This window comes from Boleophthalmus pectinirostris, unplaced genomic scaffold, assembly GCF_026225935.1.
Source record: "Boleophthalmus pectinirostris isolate CB_2022bp ecotype Guang Dong unplaced genomic scaffold, ASM2622593v1 HiC_scaffold_10, whole genome shotgun sequence".
NCBI lineage: Eukaryota > Metazoa > Chordata > Actinopteri > Gobiiformes > Gobiidae > Boleophthalmus > Boleophthalmus pectinirostris.
Genome location: NW_026570971.1, coordinates 24,500,064 through 24,518,164, shown reverse-complemented (window position 1 = coordinate 24,518,164; position 18,101 = coordinate 24,500,064). Strand labels below are relative to the sequence as shown.

The 18,101-nt window shown below is 36.9% G+C and overlaps 2 long non-coding RNA genes and 3 gene segments (V, D, J or C); 2 read left to right on the top strand and 3 right to left on the bottom strand.

Annotated features, from left to right (window-relative positions):
• Positions 1-453: 453 nt before the first annotated feature.
• Positions 454-634, bottom strand: LOC129411046 (uncharacterized). The gene is made up of 2 exons (XR_008633113.1): positions 590-634; positions 454-508 (listed from the first exon to the last, which is right to left on the bottom strand). It is a non-coding gene; the product is annotated as an uncharacterized LOC129411046 (long non-coding RNA).
• A 396-nt stretch (positions 635-1,030) lies between these two features.
• On the bottom strand, positions 1,031-1,543 carry LOC129409385 (T cell receptor alpha variable 10-like). The segment is given in 2 exon segments: positions 1,031-1,419; positions 1,484-1,543. Coding segments are annotated over 2 exon segments (429 nt in total).
• Positions 1,544-4,417: 2,874 nt separating this feature from the next.
• LOC129410736 (Ig heavy chain V region-like) lies at positions 4,418-5,030 on the top strand. The segment is given in 2 exon segments: positions 4,418-4,522; positions 4,602-5,030. Coding segments are annotated over 2 exon segments (447 nt in total).
• Positions 5,031-8,870: 3,840 nt separating this feature from the next.
• On the bottom strand, positions 8,871-11,185 carry LOC129410364 (uncharacterized). Its single transcript, XR_008632844.1, has 4 exons — positions 11,155-11,185; positions 10,956-11,003; positions 9,531-9,609; positions 8,871-9,424 (listed from the first exon to the last, which is right to left on the bottom strand). It is a non-coding gene; the product is annotated as an uncharacterized LOC129410364 (long non-coding RNA).
• A 3,826-nt stretch (positions 11,186-15,011) lies between these two features.
• LOC129410361 (T cell receptor alpha variable 36/delta variable 7-like) lies at positions 15,012-16,789 on the top strand. The segment is given in 2 exon segments: positions 15,012-15,064; positions 16,451-16,789. Coding segments are annotated over 2 exon segments (384 nt in total).
• The last annotated feature ends 1,312 nt before the right edge of the window (positions 16,790-18,101 follow it).

Here is an 18,101-nt window from a genome sequence, read left to right as displayed (position 1 = left end):
ATTTTGTTTGTCTACTAGTGTTCATAAGGTAATTACATAAGTTGCAGATTGTAATATTATAAAACTAAATATTTATGTTGCTGTATTGTCTCAACAAGCAGCTGCACTGTTTTATTAAAACAATTTGCACATTAAAAGTGGGCATGGCCAACTGAAGTGTATCTAACTGTTGAGTCAATGTGGTTTTTGTATTGAGAAATGGGGCCTTTTACCACTGTGAGAGAAGCTGCACAGTAGTAGATCGCACTGCTCGGCTCCTCTATGGTTAAAGTTGAAGTTTTGCCTTTGCTTGCATCTCCTCTAATTTGTACTTTAGCTCCAGACTCTGGAGATGGTGAAGTTGCCAAGATGTAACCCAACAACTGCAGCTGTCCATCATTCAGCTGTTTGTACCAAAGGATTTGATTGTAGTTGTTGATGTCATGGGAACATTGGATTTCAGCGCTGGTTCCCTTTGTGTTGTATATGTCCTTTGGCGTCTGGTGGACCTGATCATTCAGAGAAGAAACTACAAAACAAATCATAACTGAATAGAAAGTTGAAAAATTACCACACCCAAAATTAATGTTGAATGTTTTGTTTTCAATACCTGAATCTAGGATAACACTGAAAATAATAAGAAATATAATGCCCATCTTGCTGTTTTTATGATTAAATGGGGAAGCTGTTGAGACACATGTAAGTACGCTAAGGAATCGTCCAATCAGAAAGGAGGATGTGTTTAGTGGGTGTGGTCTTGATTTATGCTTGTATTGGTATATAAATAATAATCTAAGTTAATATGAGTAATTGTATCTTGGGTTGTAGATAAAACATTTTAATCATCAGTCCTGTATTTCAGTAAGATCACTGAAAGCCCCTGTGAGCTGCTGTGGCCAAGTAATTTTCCTTTTGGGTCAATAAAGTTTGTCAAAGCCCAAGAAACTGCTTTAATGCCTCAAAACAGGGGCTACATATGTGTCTTATGTGACCTCACCTGACTTTTCCTTGTGCAGAGGATCTTGTGTGGGCTGATAAATTGCCTTGTGGTTCATTTGCGCAGGTGTTTTCCAATACAAATGTGCTTGAAAGGAGTTTGTTTTTGATATGAGACTAGGGAAAATGTACCACTGTGCATACTGGGAGCACAATAATATACTCCACTGTCTTCTACTGTGAGATCTGAGATGGAGACACTTGTATTTGAACGACCATCTCCGTTAATGTTGATTTTGTCTTTAACAGCATCTTCAACGTTAGGAAAGTTAAGATTCATAAAACCCAGAAGTGTCATGGCTCCATTTTTCTCCTGTTTGTACCAAAATGTCCGATCGTAGCTGGATATACTGTGAGAACATTTGAGCTCATTGTTGATTGTTTCGTTAGAGAACTTTATCAGGTCTTGAGGAGATTGGGAAATTTGGTCATAAAGGGATTTCCCTGTAAGAAAAAAGAAGTTCATCTAAAAATTCAAAAAATATAAATATGCTTTAAGAATTCTTACCATTTATTCCATGAATTAACATAAGAATTATAAGGATCATATTTACAAGGCTACAGTGAATAGTTCTATGCATAGAAAAAGACTGATGTAATTGCATTTGGAGGTGTCTCATTTAGTAACTGTGGGAGTGTTTGTTAAAAGGCAAGTCATCTGGTAACAACTGTCTCCCTCTTGTGGTGTGATAGAGCACGATTCACCAGGTCTTTATCATACTTAAGGTGCATTGTGTAACTGTCATGGCAACAGAGTGGTTGGCTGCTTTTGTGGCTACCAGGCTCACACACTCAGGAATTTTTAGATCTTTTGTTTGTTTAAGCTCAATTTTTATCATCATGTCATGGGATTTTAACCAAAAAATGCAACATGTGCAGTTCCAAGCACACAAGTGAGGGACTCTTGGATTGTATGAAATTACCATTCTGTTTTTCCCATATCCATGGAGACCACGTACGAGGCTAACTAAAAAGCTAGCTATGAGCTTTTGAGATGCTACAAGCTTTTTATACCATATGTAGCAGGAAACGCGTCAGAAGACCTTCAAAAGGAATTTCTCTGAGACCTTCCAGAGGAAATACTTTAAGGGAATTAACTATTTAATCAAATAAAACAACAGAGAGGAGTGAGAGTGAGGTCTTTTCTGTTGTGTTCACCTGGCTCCCTCCGGAAGCTGCTGTGATGCTGCATGACACAGAGGAGAGACACTTTTGGTTCTTCCTTTCCTCAAACTGCCCTGACACAAATTTGCTGACCCTCCCTGACTCTTGTTATACTGCACTGAGACCTTTGACTGAGATACAAAGGTGACAGAGAAGTGCAGTGTAAATGTTGCTGTAGCAAAACTTGAATTTCCTTCTGGATCAGTAAAATCTCTCTCTCTTTTCTGTTGGGGTACACCACCTGCTTGTCTCCATGGAGATGTTATTGCTTTGCATGAAATGTTCTACAGTATGCCACAAACTTATCTACAGTATCATGCGCTTATTCAGTGATAGTAGTTTTTATAGCTCAAAATGCCCTGGAAAACATTCTTACTATAAGTCTCATCTCAAATCTGACCTGTAACATGTCCTTGTGGTTCCATCTGCTGGATGTATACATTTAATGCCTTACTTTGGAACCAGACAAAGTAATTACTTCCTTGGAGACAAGCAAGTGGCAAACCCTGCACCAAAAATGTTCCACGGTACACCTTTAACATCACAAATCTCATTGTGGATGACAATTGTCCAATAGCCCAGTTTTACCCACTCTTCTCTGGTGAAGTTTGACTGTATTCTTTTCAAACCAAAACATCTCATACAAATACATTGTGTTGCTGTGTGCACCTTCCACACCTGTCACACCCATGCATGACCCTGTCCATACCTCATCTCAAAACCAATTTCAGAACAAACATCTGGAAGATATTACATTTATGTGCCAACTGAACAGTGACTTTGACAGTCTGGGCTTCAAACTACATTAGAGGTGAATAGACAGTGTGAAAAGGAGACAATAACAAGGAACTTTTTGAAACTTAACCTCCTAGGACTGGAACTCTTGCATGGCATGCTTTATTGATTTCTCTTTATTATTTGGGCTGTTTGGGACCTGATGAGTGCAAAAACAGATAATTTTATATTTATTTATTTATTTATAATACTTTTATATTTTTATATTTATATGTCCACATTTGAATGATAAAACATTCATTTGTTTAAATCATTTTGATGGAACACAATAAAGTCATAATTGAATAATGATTTGTTAAAACAATTTCTTATCTGCCTGAACTCAAAATGTGAAAATGTGCACATATGTGGACGCCAGGTCCTAGGAGGCTACATATGTAAAAGATGTGGGTAATAGGACTATCATTGAAAAAATCATGGTATCATGATTTGGCAATAGTCTATGTGCTTTTTTCTTATGTGACTATAAATTCAATATCTGATATCATTCAGTAATTGATTTATATAATTACTTACACATATCTCCATGTGAATGGTTGTTACCATCACATAAATACTATGATAATAAAACACTATGTGTATTCTTTATCCCTCGTTCATCCCCTGAGAAGAGCTGACCACAACATTATACATCTGTGGCCTGTGCAGTGTTAACTAGAAGGGATACTGGACTACCTTACAGTTAGTGAGAACACGGGACTGTATGTCTGACCTCCTGACCTGCAATGTGGGGGACCCCAGGGGACAGTCCTTCCTCTTCACTCTTCACCCTTTAAACTGCAGACCAACTCCTTCCTGGCCTGTCCTCTGGAATCAGTGCAGGGCATGGGGACAGGAGGGTCCTGCCTTAACTCACATCGATGATGGAGCATGTGTCACCTCCTGCAGGACACCCTGCGCACTCTGGAGAGCAGCTTTAGTAAGAGACTGATCCACCCTCACTCTGTGAAGAAGAGGTTCTACAGGTCTTTGCATCTTGCTGCTGTCAGACAGTACAATGAACAGTGCTAACCCTGTACATGTGTCATCCACACAGTATCAGAAATAACATTGCAACATACTGTGAATTATCTCCTGTATAATACACTTTACCTGCTGTGGATCCCATTCATGCTGCATTGTGCAGGAAAACAGTCAAAGTCACTTACTGTGAACAATACTGCTGTAGCACTTTATTTTATTATACTTGGACAGTGTTGGTTTCTAATATTTATTATAATGATTGAATGATTGAATGCCTCATTTTATTCTCTTGCTGTTCCTAAACTGTATGTTGCAACAATGGAATTTTCCCAGTGGGGGACAAATAAAGGTTCTCTTATTTGATCTTATCTTCCTTTGATGACCTGGTGCAAAGAGATGCATAGAGAACAAAATGTCATTCCTACTGTAACTGGAGTTGTCAATCCTACCACCAGGAGGAGCTAAAATACAGTATATGTATGAGTATTAAGTAGAGCTCTTCCTACAAGCCCCCATTACACTAAACTTTATTGAAGTTCAGACAGCAAGGCTTCAGAGACAGAAATCTGACACAAGATGCTAATACTTTTTATTTGGTTTAGTTTTTACATTTGTGGAACTAAAGGTAAGCAAATACTACACAAACATAATAGATTCAGAAATCTATTGAATTCTTGTTATAATAAGTAATTTTCCCCCCAAAGCTGCACAAAATGTCTCACAAACTCCTCTTGAGGTTGTGAAATTTGCCGGTGAATCAACCAACGAAATGAAATGCTCTCATAAAGATTCAACATTTGAACAGATCCTCTGGTACAAACAGGACAAAAGCGCTACATTCAAATTCCTCGGCTTCCTGAACTTGAAAAATGCCTACCCCGAAGACGATGTCAAAGATCGCATTCAGTTAAGTGGAAATGGACGTTCCGATTCCACTCTCTCTATAGGGAACCTGACAGTAGAAGACAGCGCTGTGTATTTCTGTGCAGCCAGACGCCACAGTGCTGCAGAGCCTTATAAAGCTCTCACAAAAACCCTCCATGTGAAATATCAGACCAAAGAGCCACCTGCAAACAGAAAAACCACTACTCAAGTCAGATAAAAACTATGTAGACTATGAAGCCAGCATCTATCTACACCCCAGCTCAGTCTAATACAATAGTTATAAGTTACTGTAAATACAAAGGGAATATGAAAATTACATTATCTTACTTATAAGTAAATAAGTACATGTATGAAAATCTATGTATTTTTGAAATTAGTGTTTAATTAATATTATATATATATATATATATATATATATATATATATATATATATATATATATATATATATTTTTTTTTTTTTTTTACAGAATCATATCTTCCACTCTTTTGGTCTTAAAAGGTTGCATTCAAAATTCACCAGATGAAAGTGGGCTGAAAAGGTGTCCAAACAGGATCACAAAACAATTTAGATATAGTAGATTTCTAATGTTCAGTCTATAAATTTTTGGTGATTTGGTGGATTATCATCACACCATGAGAGGGAGACAGTTAAGAAATGACTTGCCTCTCAACAAACACACCCACAGTTACTAAGAGCCACCTCCAAATGCAATTACATCAGTCCTTTTCTATCCACAGACTTCATTCATTGTAGCTTCATAAATATGATTTTTCTAATTCTTATGTTAATTCATGGCATAAACGGTAAGTATTGCAAAACATATATTTGTAATTTTTATGTAGTCTTTTGATTATCTCTTCTTTCTTACAGGAAAATCCCTTGACGACCTAATTTTCCAATCTCCTCAAGACCTAATAAAGTTTTCTAATGAATCAATCAACAATGAGCTCAAATGTTCCCACACTATACCCGGCTACAATCACATATTCTGGTACAAGCAGAAGAAAAATGGTGCTATTAAACTTCTTTATATGAATCTTAAATTTAAAGACAACCTTGATATGGGTGCAGATGGTCGTTCAGATTCAAGTCTCTCCATTTCAGATCTCACAGTAGAAGACAGCGGGGTGTATTATTGTACTCCCAGTATGCACAGTGGTATAGTTCAACTCGTCCCCTATAAAAAAAAACATTTCATCCAAGCATGTGTGCATTTGAGAACACCTGCAGAAATAAAACACAACACAATTTACTTGCACAAAGTGTTCTGGTTTGAAAAGAATACAATCAAAATAAAAAATAAAAAAGTGGGTTATTGGACAATTGTCATCAACAATGAGATTTGTAATGTTAAAGGTGCACTATGGAACATTTCTGGTGTAGGGTCTGCCACTTGCTTGTCTCCATGGATGTAATTGCTTTGTCTGATTCCAAATTAAAGCATTAAACTTATACATCCAGCAGATAGTACCACTAGGCCAAGTTACAGATCAGATCTGTGGTGAGGCAAGCCCTCTCTCAGCAAAGGCCTTACTCTGTTGCTTCAGTTGACAATGAAATGTATTTCCTCTGGAAGGTCTTCTGCCACATTTTCTGCATCTCAAATGTCCATAGCTAGCCCCTCAGCTAGCCTCTTGCACAGTCTCCACGGTTATGAAAAAAAAAAACTGTGACTTTTACAAAGTCCAGTTGATTAAAATCCTATGATATGGGGAAAAAACTGAGCTAAAAAACAAACAAAAAACGTTTTCAAAAACTCCTGAGTGTGTGAGCCTGGTAGCCACAAAAGCAGCCAACCACTCTGTTGCCATGGCAGTTACACAATGCACCTTAAGTACGATAAAGACCTGGTGAATCGTGCTCTATCACACCATTAGGGGGAGACAGTTGTTACCAAATGACTTGCCTTTTAACAAACACGCATACAGCTACTAAGAGACACCTCCAAATGCAATTACATCAGTCTTTTTCTATGCATAGAACTATTCACTGTAGCCTTGTAAATATGATCCTTATAATTCTTATGTTAATTCATGGAATAAATGGTAAGAATTCTTAAAGCATATTTATATTTTTTGAATTTTTAAATGATCTTCTTTTTTTCTTACAGGGAAATCCCTTTATGACCAAATTTCCCAATCTCCTCAAGATCTGATAAAGTTCTCTAACGAAACAATCAACAATGAGCTCAAATGTTCTCACAGTATATCCAGCTACGATCGGACATTTTGGTACAAACAGGAGAAAAATGGAGCCATGACACTTTTGGGTTATGCATATAGTAACGTTCCTAACGTTGAAGATGCTGTTAAAGACAAAATCAACATTAACGGAGATGGTCGCTCAGATACAAGTCTCTACATTTCAAATCTCACAGTAGAAGACAGTGGAGTATATTATTGTGCTCCCAGTATGCACAGTGGTACAGTTTCCCTCGTCACGTATCAAAAACAAACTCCTTTCAAGCACGTTTATATTGCAGAACACCTGTGGAAACCACAACACAAGTTATCAGACCACACAAGATTCTCTGCACAAGGGAAAGTCAGGTGAGGTCACCTAAGACACATAGCCTTTGTTTTTGAGGCATTAGATTGAACAATTTCAATAATATTACTGAAATCCAGGAGACTCTACACAAAGCAAACTTTAAATGAGACTGAAAATGCAATGTTAATGTTTTGTCTAAAGCCCAATGTGTAGTTATTCATATTGAAATACATTACCAATTATATACCAATACAAGCATAAATCAAGACCACATCCACTAAACACATCCTCCTTTCTGATTGGACGATTCCTTAGCGTACTTACATGTGTCTCAACAGCTTCCCCATTTGATCATAAAAACAGCAAGACGGCCATATATTTCTTATTATTTTCAGTGTTATTCTAGAGGGAATGAAAACAAAACATTCAACAGTTTGGATGGGGTAATTTTTCAACTTTCTATTCAGTTATGGTTTGTTTTTTAGGCTCTGCTCTAAATGACCAGGCCCACCACACTCCAAAGGACATGTACAACATAAAGAGAACCACTGCTGAAATTCAGTGCTCCCAACTACAACCGAATCCTCTGGTACAAACAGCTGAATAACATACATGCTGTTTGGTGCAGTATATCTAGAATCTGGAGCCAAAGTACAGATCTGAGCTGGTTTACAAGCCCCCATTCCTCAAAACAAAAAACACATTGATTCAACAGTTGGACACATTTCAGTTGGCCATGTCTACTATTGATTATGTTGAGTGATTTAAAAAATAAAACAGTGCAGATATTTGTGTGGATGGTATAAAATACATAATAGGAATTAATAGTTTTAGCATTCCTATTTGCAACCTGTACAATTCACTTATGAGGACTACGCACAGACAGAAAAAAGGAAACATTCACAGTAATATCTATAATATAAAATCATATCATCATAATCATATCTAATATACATAACAATTGTATATATCAATGCATATATCTGTACAATGTGATGCTCTACAATGTAAAATCAAGAACTTGACACATTTGGCCACACCCACTACTTACACGTTCTTTCCTAATTGGACGATTACTTGGTGTTCTTATAATGTCTCCAAACTGATTCCCCATTTCATCATCAGCAAGATGTTCATTACATTGATTTTATCTTTTAATATTTATCTAGTTTCAGGTAACATAAAAAAGAAAATGTTATATTTTGACTAAGCATTTCTTTAGCTTTCTAATCAAAATATGATTGTTTTTGTAGGTTCTTCTCTGAATGACCAGGTCCACCAATTTCCAAAGGACATATATAACACAAAAGGAACCAGCGCTGAAATCCAATGTTCACATGACATCGTCAACTATGATCGAATACTCTGGTACAAACAGCTGAATGATGGACAGCTGCAGTTTCTGGGTTACATCTTGGGCACTTCACCATCTCCGGAGTCTGGGGCTAAAGTACAAATTAGAGGAGATGCGAACAAGGGTAAAAATTCAACTTTAATCATAGAGGAGCCGAGCAGTGCGATCTACTACTGTGCAGCTTCTTTCACAGTGATAAAAGCCCCCATTTCTCAATACAAAAACCACACTGACTCAACAGTTAGATACAGTTGGCCACACCCACTTTTAATGTGCAAATTGTTTTAATAAAAAAGTGCAGCTGCTTGTTGAGACAATACAACATAAATATTTAGTTCTATATTACAATCTGCAACTTATGTAATTACCTTATGAGCACTAGTAGACAAACAGAATCTTGTATCTTTTAAATAGTTTGGTTGTGCTCTCCTCAAATATCATGTTTCTATTCAGTTCATCCTGGAAATAATATTTCTAAACTATATGGTCCTAAGAGCTCTCTATTATTTTATTGCCTTTGTTGCTGAGATGTATTCTGTTTAAATGTTTACAATTCAAATGAACCAAAACTTAACAAAATTTAACAAAATAATAAAATATATCATATTGCTCTTACTCATAATGACTCTTGAACATGACCACTTATATAATAAATAAAACCAATTAAACCCACTTTCAGTCATTAGGATAAGTTCATTTCAACTTTCCATTGGAGTAGTGGATGGTTTGTGTTTATGACTCCCTGTAGGTGGCGCTGTAGCTTCAGGAACACACCAGACCGAATCTACACACCACCTGGATTTGATCAAAAAGAACATCTATGAATCAGACTTGTCACAGTAGATGTGAAGTCTCAGACCAGACAACATGCAAACATTATTGATTTGGTTTTCACTTTTACACATTTGCCTTGCTTCTGTTCAGATCCACCAGTCTCCATCAGATGTCTTCAAAAACCCAGGAGAGCAGATCCAAGTAGTCTGCAGTCATGAGAAAACAGATTATTATATGATGCACTGGTACCAAAAGTTACCTGGGGACCTGTCAATCAAACGTATTGGACATATATACAACAGAAACAATGACTATGAGGAATCTTTTAAGAAACATTTTACATTTACTGGAGATCTGAGCGGGGTAAAAGCCAAGAATGCTTCCATGTTTATAAAGGACCTGCAGCCCGAGCACAGTGCAGTATATTACTGTGCAGCGAGCTCTGCACAATGAATTCATATCATGTTCTCTTTGTACAAAAACCTGTTTAGTGGTTTTGAATCAAAAATTATATATAAGTCCCACCCATCACAGCTGCCGTGTCCTTACAATGCTTTTCTTATTCATTGTATCAGCTGAACAACACAAAATGGCCACTGTATCTAATAGGTGAATAAAACTAGCTTTTTAATGCAGGGAATGCTTTATTGTAAAGTGCTTTTCTAAGAATAACAATTTCTAGTTTGTTTCTATTTATTTATTTGATGATTATTATTTAAATATAATATTTATTTCCTAGTTATAAGCCTAAAATGCCATTGGGTGGGTCTTGATTGTGTTCATTTAAAGTTGCACTATGTAACTTTTCCACTGGGTCCGCCACCTACTTGTCACCTTGGAGATGTTATTGCTTTGTTTGAAATGTTCCACAGTATGGCATATAATTTATATGCTTCTACTTTAGTCAAAGCATATTAACAGATAATTCTAGTATTTCAGGTTTAGTCTTATTTTGTCAGTTTAATTTTTTTTTTTTTTGTAAGTTGTAGTTTTGCTAAAATTGAACAGTACCAAAATTATTCATAATTTGTTGTTATGACATTCATCAAAGTTCACCAAATATCATCTCTGACCAAAAAGTGAAGATCCAGTGCACTCAAACATTTCAGACAGTGTATTTGGTTTCATCAACCGAGCAGAAGTACACTCTGAAGCAAATAGGCAGTGTCAACTTCAAAAAATTCACCATAGAGAGGCCCTACAGAACACATTTTGAAATTAGGGGAGATTTCAACAGTGACAACTATGACAAAATGAGTGTGTTGGGGATGAAAATGGAAAATCATCAGCAGAATGGACTATAATACTGTGTAGCAGGATGTCACAGTGACTTGGGAAGACATGAGAAGATGACAAAAACCTGTGCATAAGAAACAGCTGTAACAAACAGGCTGGTTTGTTACCCAGAACCACACTTAGCATCTTCACCCTTCACTAGAGCACTTTAAAACACTGACCTTTCCTTGCACACAGCACTTTTAACATATTTGCACATCACAAAATAAATTGCACATAATTGGTTTTAAAAAATATTTATTGTCTTTCCTTTTACCATTTTTTATTCCTGAGGCACAGCACTTTAATTGGAAGCTGCTTGCCCCTGAAGGAAAAGGGAGACAATTACCAATTACATTTTAAATTGACTTAGTGCAATATATGGTGCAATATCTGTTTTAGAATGTTTTAAGTGTTGATGTGTATAGTGTATTTTATTGTGTTTTAATGAATGGTGTGGATCTGCTTTTACTTACCTCCCCTTTTTATCTTCTGTCCAGGTGTGAAAAGGGTCCCCCGGAAACGAGCTCCCTCTTTTATGGTTCCCGGCTGGACCATGTGCATTATTTTGTACAGGGGTTTTAGGTTAGGTGTTTTATTGGTTTATGGGTTTTAACATTTAATTGGTGTAATGGTTTTAGGGTTTTTATGTATATAGTTGGTGGTTTTAATTGTTATCTAGGTTTTGGGTTGTTTTATGGAGGTTTAGGTTATGATTTTACACTAATGATAAGTTTTACCATCCCTGTTTTAGCATAGTGGTTTTAGCCAATCAGTAGGACCAGCATAAAAGGCGCCTTCAAAGATCAGTCTGGGTTCTGCTGCTGGAGAGGAAACTGCTGCCTGCTTACATTTTGCACCCTGCACTTTTTGCACTTGCACTTTTTGTAATAATTGAAAAACAAAAGTAAACCGTGGACCACAACTACCTGTCTGTGTTTGGATTTGTTTTTAACCTTGTTCACTGAACCCCAAGCCACTCACGGTCAACCTACGTCACACAGCACCTGTTGTAGTGGCTAACTTTAATGTTACTCACCAATACTTGTACTGTGAAACTCTTTGGGCAATTGTAACCCAATGGAACCCAAAATCTCAAAATGCTGTTAACTAAATTGCATAGGACTTATCTTATGTGTCGTCATCAAAATATGTATAAGTAATAGGATCTATGACTAGATACCCATACACATTTTTTTTTCAAATGCACCTTGACCACATGGTCAAATTAAACTGTAATTATTCTCTGTTGAAAACTTATATTGTAAACAGTTATGATCATAATATTGAAAAGGTGAAGATGACTGCAGTGTAAATATTTGCATCTTGTGTTTAAAAAAATTGTTTTTTTCAATGCTGTATCAAAAATCAGTATTGAGTATTGAGCACTGCGCTCTTTCTTATTGAAACTGAGTTGGAAACTGCAGCCATTTTAGCAAGCATATTTCTATTGCACAAGTTGCAAACAAAGACATTAAAACCACAATTTGAAGTCAGCACTTAAATTTGTTACATTTGTCAGTCTAGCTTTGCTCAAATGAAAGTAAATTGAATACTTTCACTCTTGAATACCTTTTATTTTAACAGCCTATTGTGCATCACATGATTTTGTCATCACTTCCTCCTCCTACATGTTTTAGCTCAAGTTCAATCTCTCCATCAGTCTTCTCTCATAACTCACCACAGTCAGTGTCTTCACCAAAGCCCCTTACAAAAATGATACATCTGTTATGTTTATGTTATCTCACAGGTAACAGACTAAGGCCAAAACAACACTATTGCATTTCTATTGCATAACTTCAGTTTGTGTTTTGCAGGTATTTCTTGGGCTGTGCTTATCAATCAGCCTCCATCTTTATTTGTTAACCTTGGTGCTACAGTCAGTCTCGACTGCTCACACAACCGATCTGACTACAGAGTGATGCTGTGGTACCGTTTAATATCTAATAACACTGCTCTAGACCTCATCGGATATGGATACAGTGACTTTACCAAAGACAGCGTGGAGCAGCCTTTTAAGGACAACTTTAAACTAGAAGGAGATCTGAAGGCCGATGTAAAAAAGGGATTCTTGGTTATTACAAATATAACAGAAGAGCACACTGCCACGTATTACTGTGCAGCAAGAGAAGCACAGTATTCAAACAGAGCCACAGTCACAGCACAAAACCTGCTCTGTGAGTCTCCTTATCTGATAGAGGTACAGTCAATACAGGGGGAAATATGAGAAAATTAATTACGGCTTTATTATTAATATTGAGTCGCTTTCACATTGTATTTTAAATAAGTAGAAGTATAATATTACAGCACTTTTGTATATTTTTGAAATCTTTTTTGTGCTCATGAAAATGGTAATTTACATGACAATAACATGACATGACATTATTCAAAACATAGATTACATATAGAGTTGTACAAATCCAAAAATGCTAAAACTTTTTAAAGAAGGTATATTGTGCTTACGTCTCCTATATAGTTCAATTCTATGACATCTGTGGATCATTATGTTATAATTCGCAATATTAATCTAAAACGACTAAGAAATAAGTATGCTGAAGTCCACAAAAATGGCAAAATGCCATCTTGAAAAAAAAAAAACAGTCAAAGATTGTGCAAGCATGCAATAAATCACAACAATCACAACTTTGGGTGAGTAAATGATGCGGTGAAGCTCTGAAAAGTCCATTTTGAAGCATACGTTTGCTTTAAAGTAATCTGCAGCCCAAACCTGCACTAACCTGGCAAAATGTTCTTTGACACAAAAGCCTCATTACTGTCTGAGAGCCAAAACTGTTTCATTATTATTACATTCATATGAACCCATCTATTCCAACCCCCCATGTCCTTCTAACATGGTAAAAAGGAATGTAAAATATCTGCCTGCTTTTTGTAGTACCATATCACCAAAGCACATTTCTAGTTTGTGAATTATGCTCAGTGATTGGCTGACTACTTAACATTACTACCATGCATCACTTCCTGTTTACACCTCTTGTATATAACATGCCACATGTGCACACACACTCACAGTTCAACTCTCAACATGAAGACATCTCTTTACATCCTTCTCTTTGCTACGGCCATTATCAAAGGTTCTGTTGAACTCATTACTGCACATTGTTGCCTAATTCTAGTGTATCTGATTATATCTAACTAATGATTTGCTATGTTTTTTTTCTATAGGGGTTTTTCTCAAAGATAATCAGAAAATAACACAGTCTCCATCTTATGTGTTGAATGAACCAAAAACCTTTATAAATCTGAATTTGAGGCACAATTTGTCCAACCATGACACTATTCTGTGGTACCAGCGTCTTAAAGGGGACATGACTCTCAAACTCGTGGGCTACCTGTACTACAACAGCCCAACAGTTGAGGACCAGTTTAAGGATCGGTTTAATATAACTGGGGATGCACGGACATTTTCCAATCTCCACATTTCTGATGCAAAAGTGACAGACAGTGCGGAGTATTTTGGTGCTGTACGAATTCCACAGTATCAACATTAGTGAAGTTCTTCTACAAAAACTGGAGACCACGAAACCAAGATTATCTGACAGAGCAGCTGTTCACCTCAAATGAACCTGTCAAAAAACAGGGCCATATGCGTGTAATCCAAGCACTCCTCACACTTCACATACAAACCCCCTTCTCCAACGCACTAGAAGAAAATGTCTGAACACTGAACACATCATACACACAATAGTTAGAGTTAGTTATATAATATATCTCTGGATTATATTAAAGTCTGTGGGTCACATTTAAAACATTTAGACTTGCATGGGAGATCCAAATACAGAAAAGATGCAGTGATCTTCTAAACTGGTTTTAATGATATATTGATATTTCTGCATTTCTGTTGTTAAAGGTACACTATGTAACTTTTCTGGTGGACAGTCTGCCACCTTCTTGTTTTCAATGAGACCCTATTGCTTTGCCTGGAAATCCACACAATGACTTTAAACTTATTTCTCATCTTGGAGGCAAGGTGATGCCAGCAGGCCAGGTTACAGATCAGATCTGTGAAGAGGTGGCTCTGCTCTGTAGACCTATAAAAAGACATTAAATCACTGAACAGGATTTTAGCTGCAAATTAGTCGCCTACAGACAAGTAACAAGCTGGTGGACAAGTAACTTTTTAGGTATTATCCAGAAAATGAAAATGTATTTTTGAGACTGCATGTAAAAACATGGTGTTGTATAATTTTAGCTTGTTTGAATTGATTAAACCATTTGGGGGCAGTGTAACACCAGCCACACGCTCTCAGCAGGAAATGATGATGAATAAAACCACTGTAATGAACTGAACCCTCCCAAATGATCCAACTCTCAACATGTCTCCACCTCTGTTCACGTCTGCTGCTGCATTCTGTCTGTATTTTTCATGTAAGACTCAGATTATCACATCTTTTTGAAATTATAAATTATACTTTAGTTAAGACATTTTAAATTCACATTTTATCCCTTCTTCTTGATAGTTCTAATTAGTCTTTGCTTAGATTCAGTTTTATAACTCCTGCTTGACTTTTTGATGTTTAGTCATATATTTCACATTTGTTCAAATCACATTTTCATCTCTGTTTTTTGCATATACAAGAATAACTACCATTTTCAGAGACTGGAGATTTTGACCAATTGCTACAGCTACATTTGAATATTTTTTACCTCCACAGATCTAGCAGCGGCTGTTAAATTTCAGCAGTCTCCCTCGATAATAGTGAACCAAGGTGTTAGCGTGTCTATAGAGTGCAACCATGATGACAGTTCCCTCACTGTTATGCTCTGGTACCAGCACCGGACAGACACTCAGTCTATGATGTTGATTGGATACAATTTTGTGGGAAGTGATAACTATGAGAAAGAACTTGAAAAGCAGTTTAAGATGGAGAGATCCTCTGTGAAGACCGGCTCTCTCACAGTGCTCAGTACAAGCCCCTCACACTCGGCTGTGTACTTCTGTGCAGCCAGTATCACAGTGATGAAGTATAGAGCCACTCCCAGCTAAAAACCTACTGCACACAACATACAAGAAAGTACTGTGACCACGTTTACATGTCTACACATCAAACACTGCTCATCTAATGCTGTATATGGACACACCTCTTTTATATAAGAAACTATGATAAATGTTTTTACATCTACAAAACAGGACCTAAAAATCGGACTGAAACTTTAAAATTAGCATGTGTGCAAGTCTTAATCATTTCACTTTTATGGAAATACAATACTGATCATGCATTAATATAGTTTTAATCCTATTGTATTTTATTGACTGTGGAAGTTTACTCAACCAGACACAACTCATTTGAACCAGGAAATGATGATGAATAAAACCACTGTAACAAACTGCACCCTCCCAAATGATCCAACTCTCAACATGTCTCCACCTCTGTTCACTTCTGCTGCTGCATTCTGTCTGTATTTTTCATGTAAGACTCAGATTATCACATCTTTTTGAAATTATAATTTATATAATTTTGTTTAGTTAAGGCATTTTTAAATTCTTGTTTTATCTCTTCTTTGATTGCAAACATGTAAACTTAATCTTGATAGTTCTAATTAGTCTTTGCTTAGATTCAATATTTTTAGTCCTGCTTGACCTTATGAATTTTAGTTGTAGTTGACATTTGTTTGAATCATGCTTTATTCCACTTTTAGACCAGGTTCATCTCTGTTTTGTGCACATACAAGAATGCCATAACTACTATTTTCAGAGATTGGGGATTTTCATCGATTTTTACAACTGCATTTGAATATTTTTTATCTCCACAGATCTAGCAGTGGCTGTTAAATTTCAGCAGTCTCCCTCCATGATAGTGAACCAAGGTGTTAGCGTGTCTATAAAGTGCAGCCATGATGACAGTTCCCTCACTGTTATGCTCTGGTACCAGCACCGGCCGGACACTCAGTCTATGATGTTGATTGGATACTATTATGCAGGAAGTGACAACTATGAGAAAGAACTTGGAAAGCAGTTTAAGATAGAGAGATCCTCAGTGGAGACCGGCTCTCTCACATTGCTCAGTACAAGCCCCTCACACTCGGCTGTGTACTTCTGTGCAGCCAGTATCACAGTGATGAAGTATAGAGCCACTCCCAGCTAAAAACCTACTGCACACAACATACAAGAAAGTACTGTGACCAAGTTTACATGTAATACTGCTCATCTAATACTGTATCTATAGTGATACACCTTTACTTTTATGTACAAAAAAAGTTAATTGAAATTAATATTGAATTAATAAATATATTTTCACATCTATGAAACAGTACCTACATTTGGGGGAAAAAAAGTAAAATATACAGTATGTGTATTGTTTTTATGGAAATAGAAAACTGTTCATTTAGTTTTTGTTCTACTGTATTTCATTGACTGTGGTTTACTCTAGTTTACTCAGTTACTACTCAACTAAATTACTACTTGACAAAACTCATTTAAACCACCAGTGGCTCTGCACCAAAACACAAGAAACAGTTTCAAAGGTGGTTTGATTAAGAAGTAACTGAAAAACTTAGAGAGATACTTTATTGATCCTGAAGGAAATTCAGGTTTTGCTGCATCATTTCCACTCTTCAGTGACCTTTGTGTCTCAGTCAAAGGTCTCAGTGAAGTTTAACAGGAAGGCTGGTCAGGTAGGGTCAGCAGATCCTGTGTCAGGGCAGGTTGAGGGAGAGCTAAAAGTCCCTTCTCTGTGTCCTGTAGTATCACAGCAGCCTCCAGGGGGCGCCAGCTAAACACAACAGGAAAGGCCTCACTCTCACTCTGCTCTGGTGTTTTGGTTGGCGATGAAATGGTTCATACCCTCATATTATTTTTTCTGGAAGGTCTTCTGCCACATGTGGTGTAAAAAGCCTGTAGCATCTCAAAGTGGGGCGCCAGTGGCAAAAAAACGTTGTGTCCTTAGGCAAGACATTTCAACCACATTGCCTAGTATGAAACTGGTGTGAGCGTGAGTGATGGTGGTGGTCGGAGGGGTCGATGGCACAGATTGGCAGCCTCACTTCCGTCAGTCTGCCCCAGGGCAGCTGTGGCTACAGTAGTAGCTTACCACCACTGAGTGTGGAGTGACTGAATAATGAACTGTTAATCGCTTTAGGTATCTTGAAAGGTGCTATATAAATGCTATCAATCACTCAAACGTCCATAGCTAGCTCCTTAGCTCTAGCTCCTTAGCTAGCCTTATGCATGGTCTCCATGGATATGGGAAAACTGTTCATTTCACATGATCCAGCAGCCCCTTTCTTGTGTCCTTTGAGCTGCACATGCTGCATTTCTTAGTTTGTTAAAATCCCATGAAAAAATATGTATTGGAATATTGTAATTGCAATATTTTTGTGTATTTACAGCTACTGAAGCTATCCTCACCAAAGATAGTGAACCAAGACACAAATGTTGAAATGAATGATGTCATCGTGACAATAA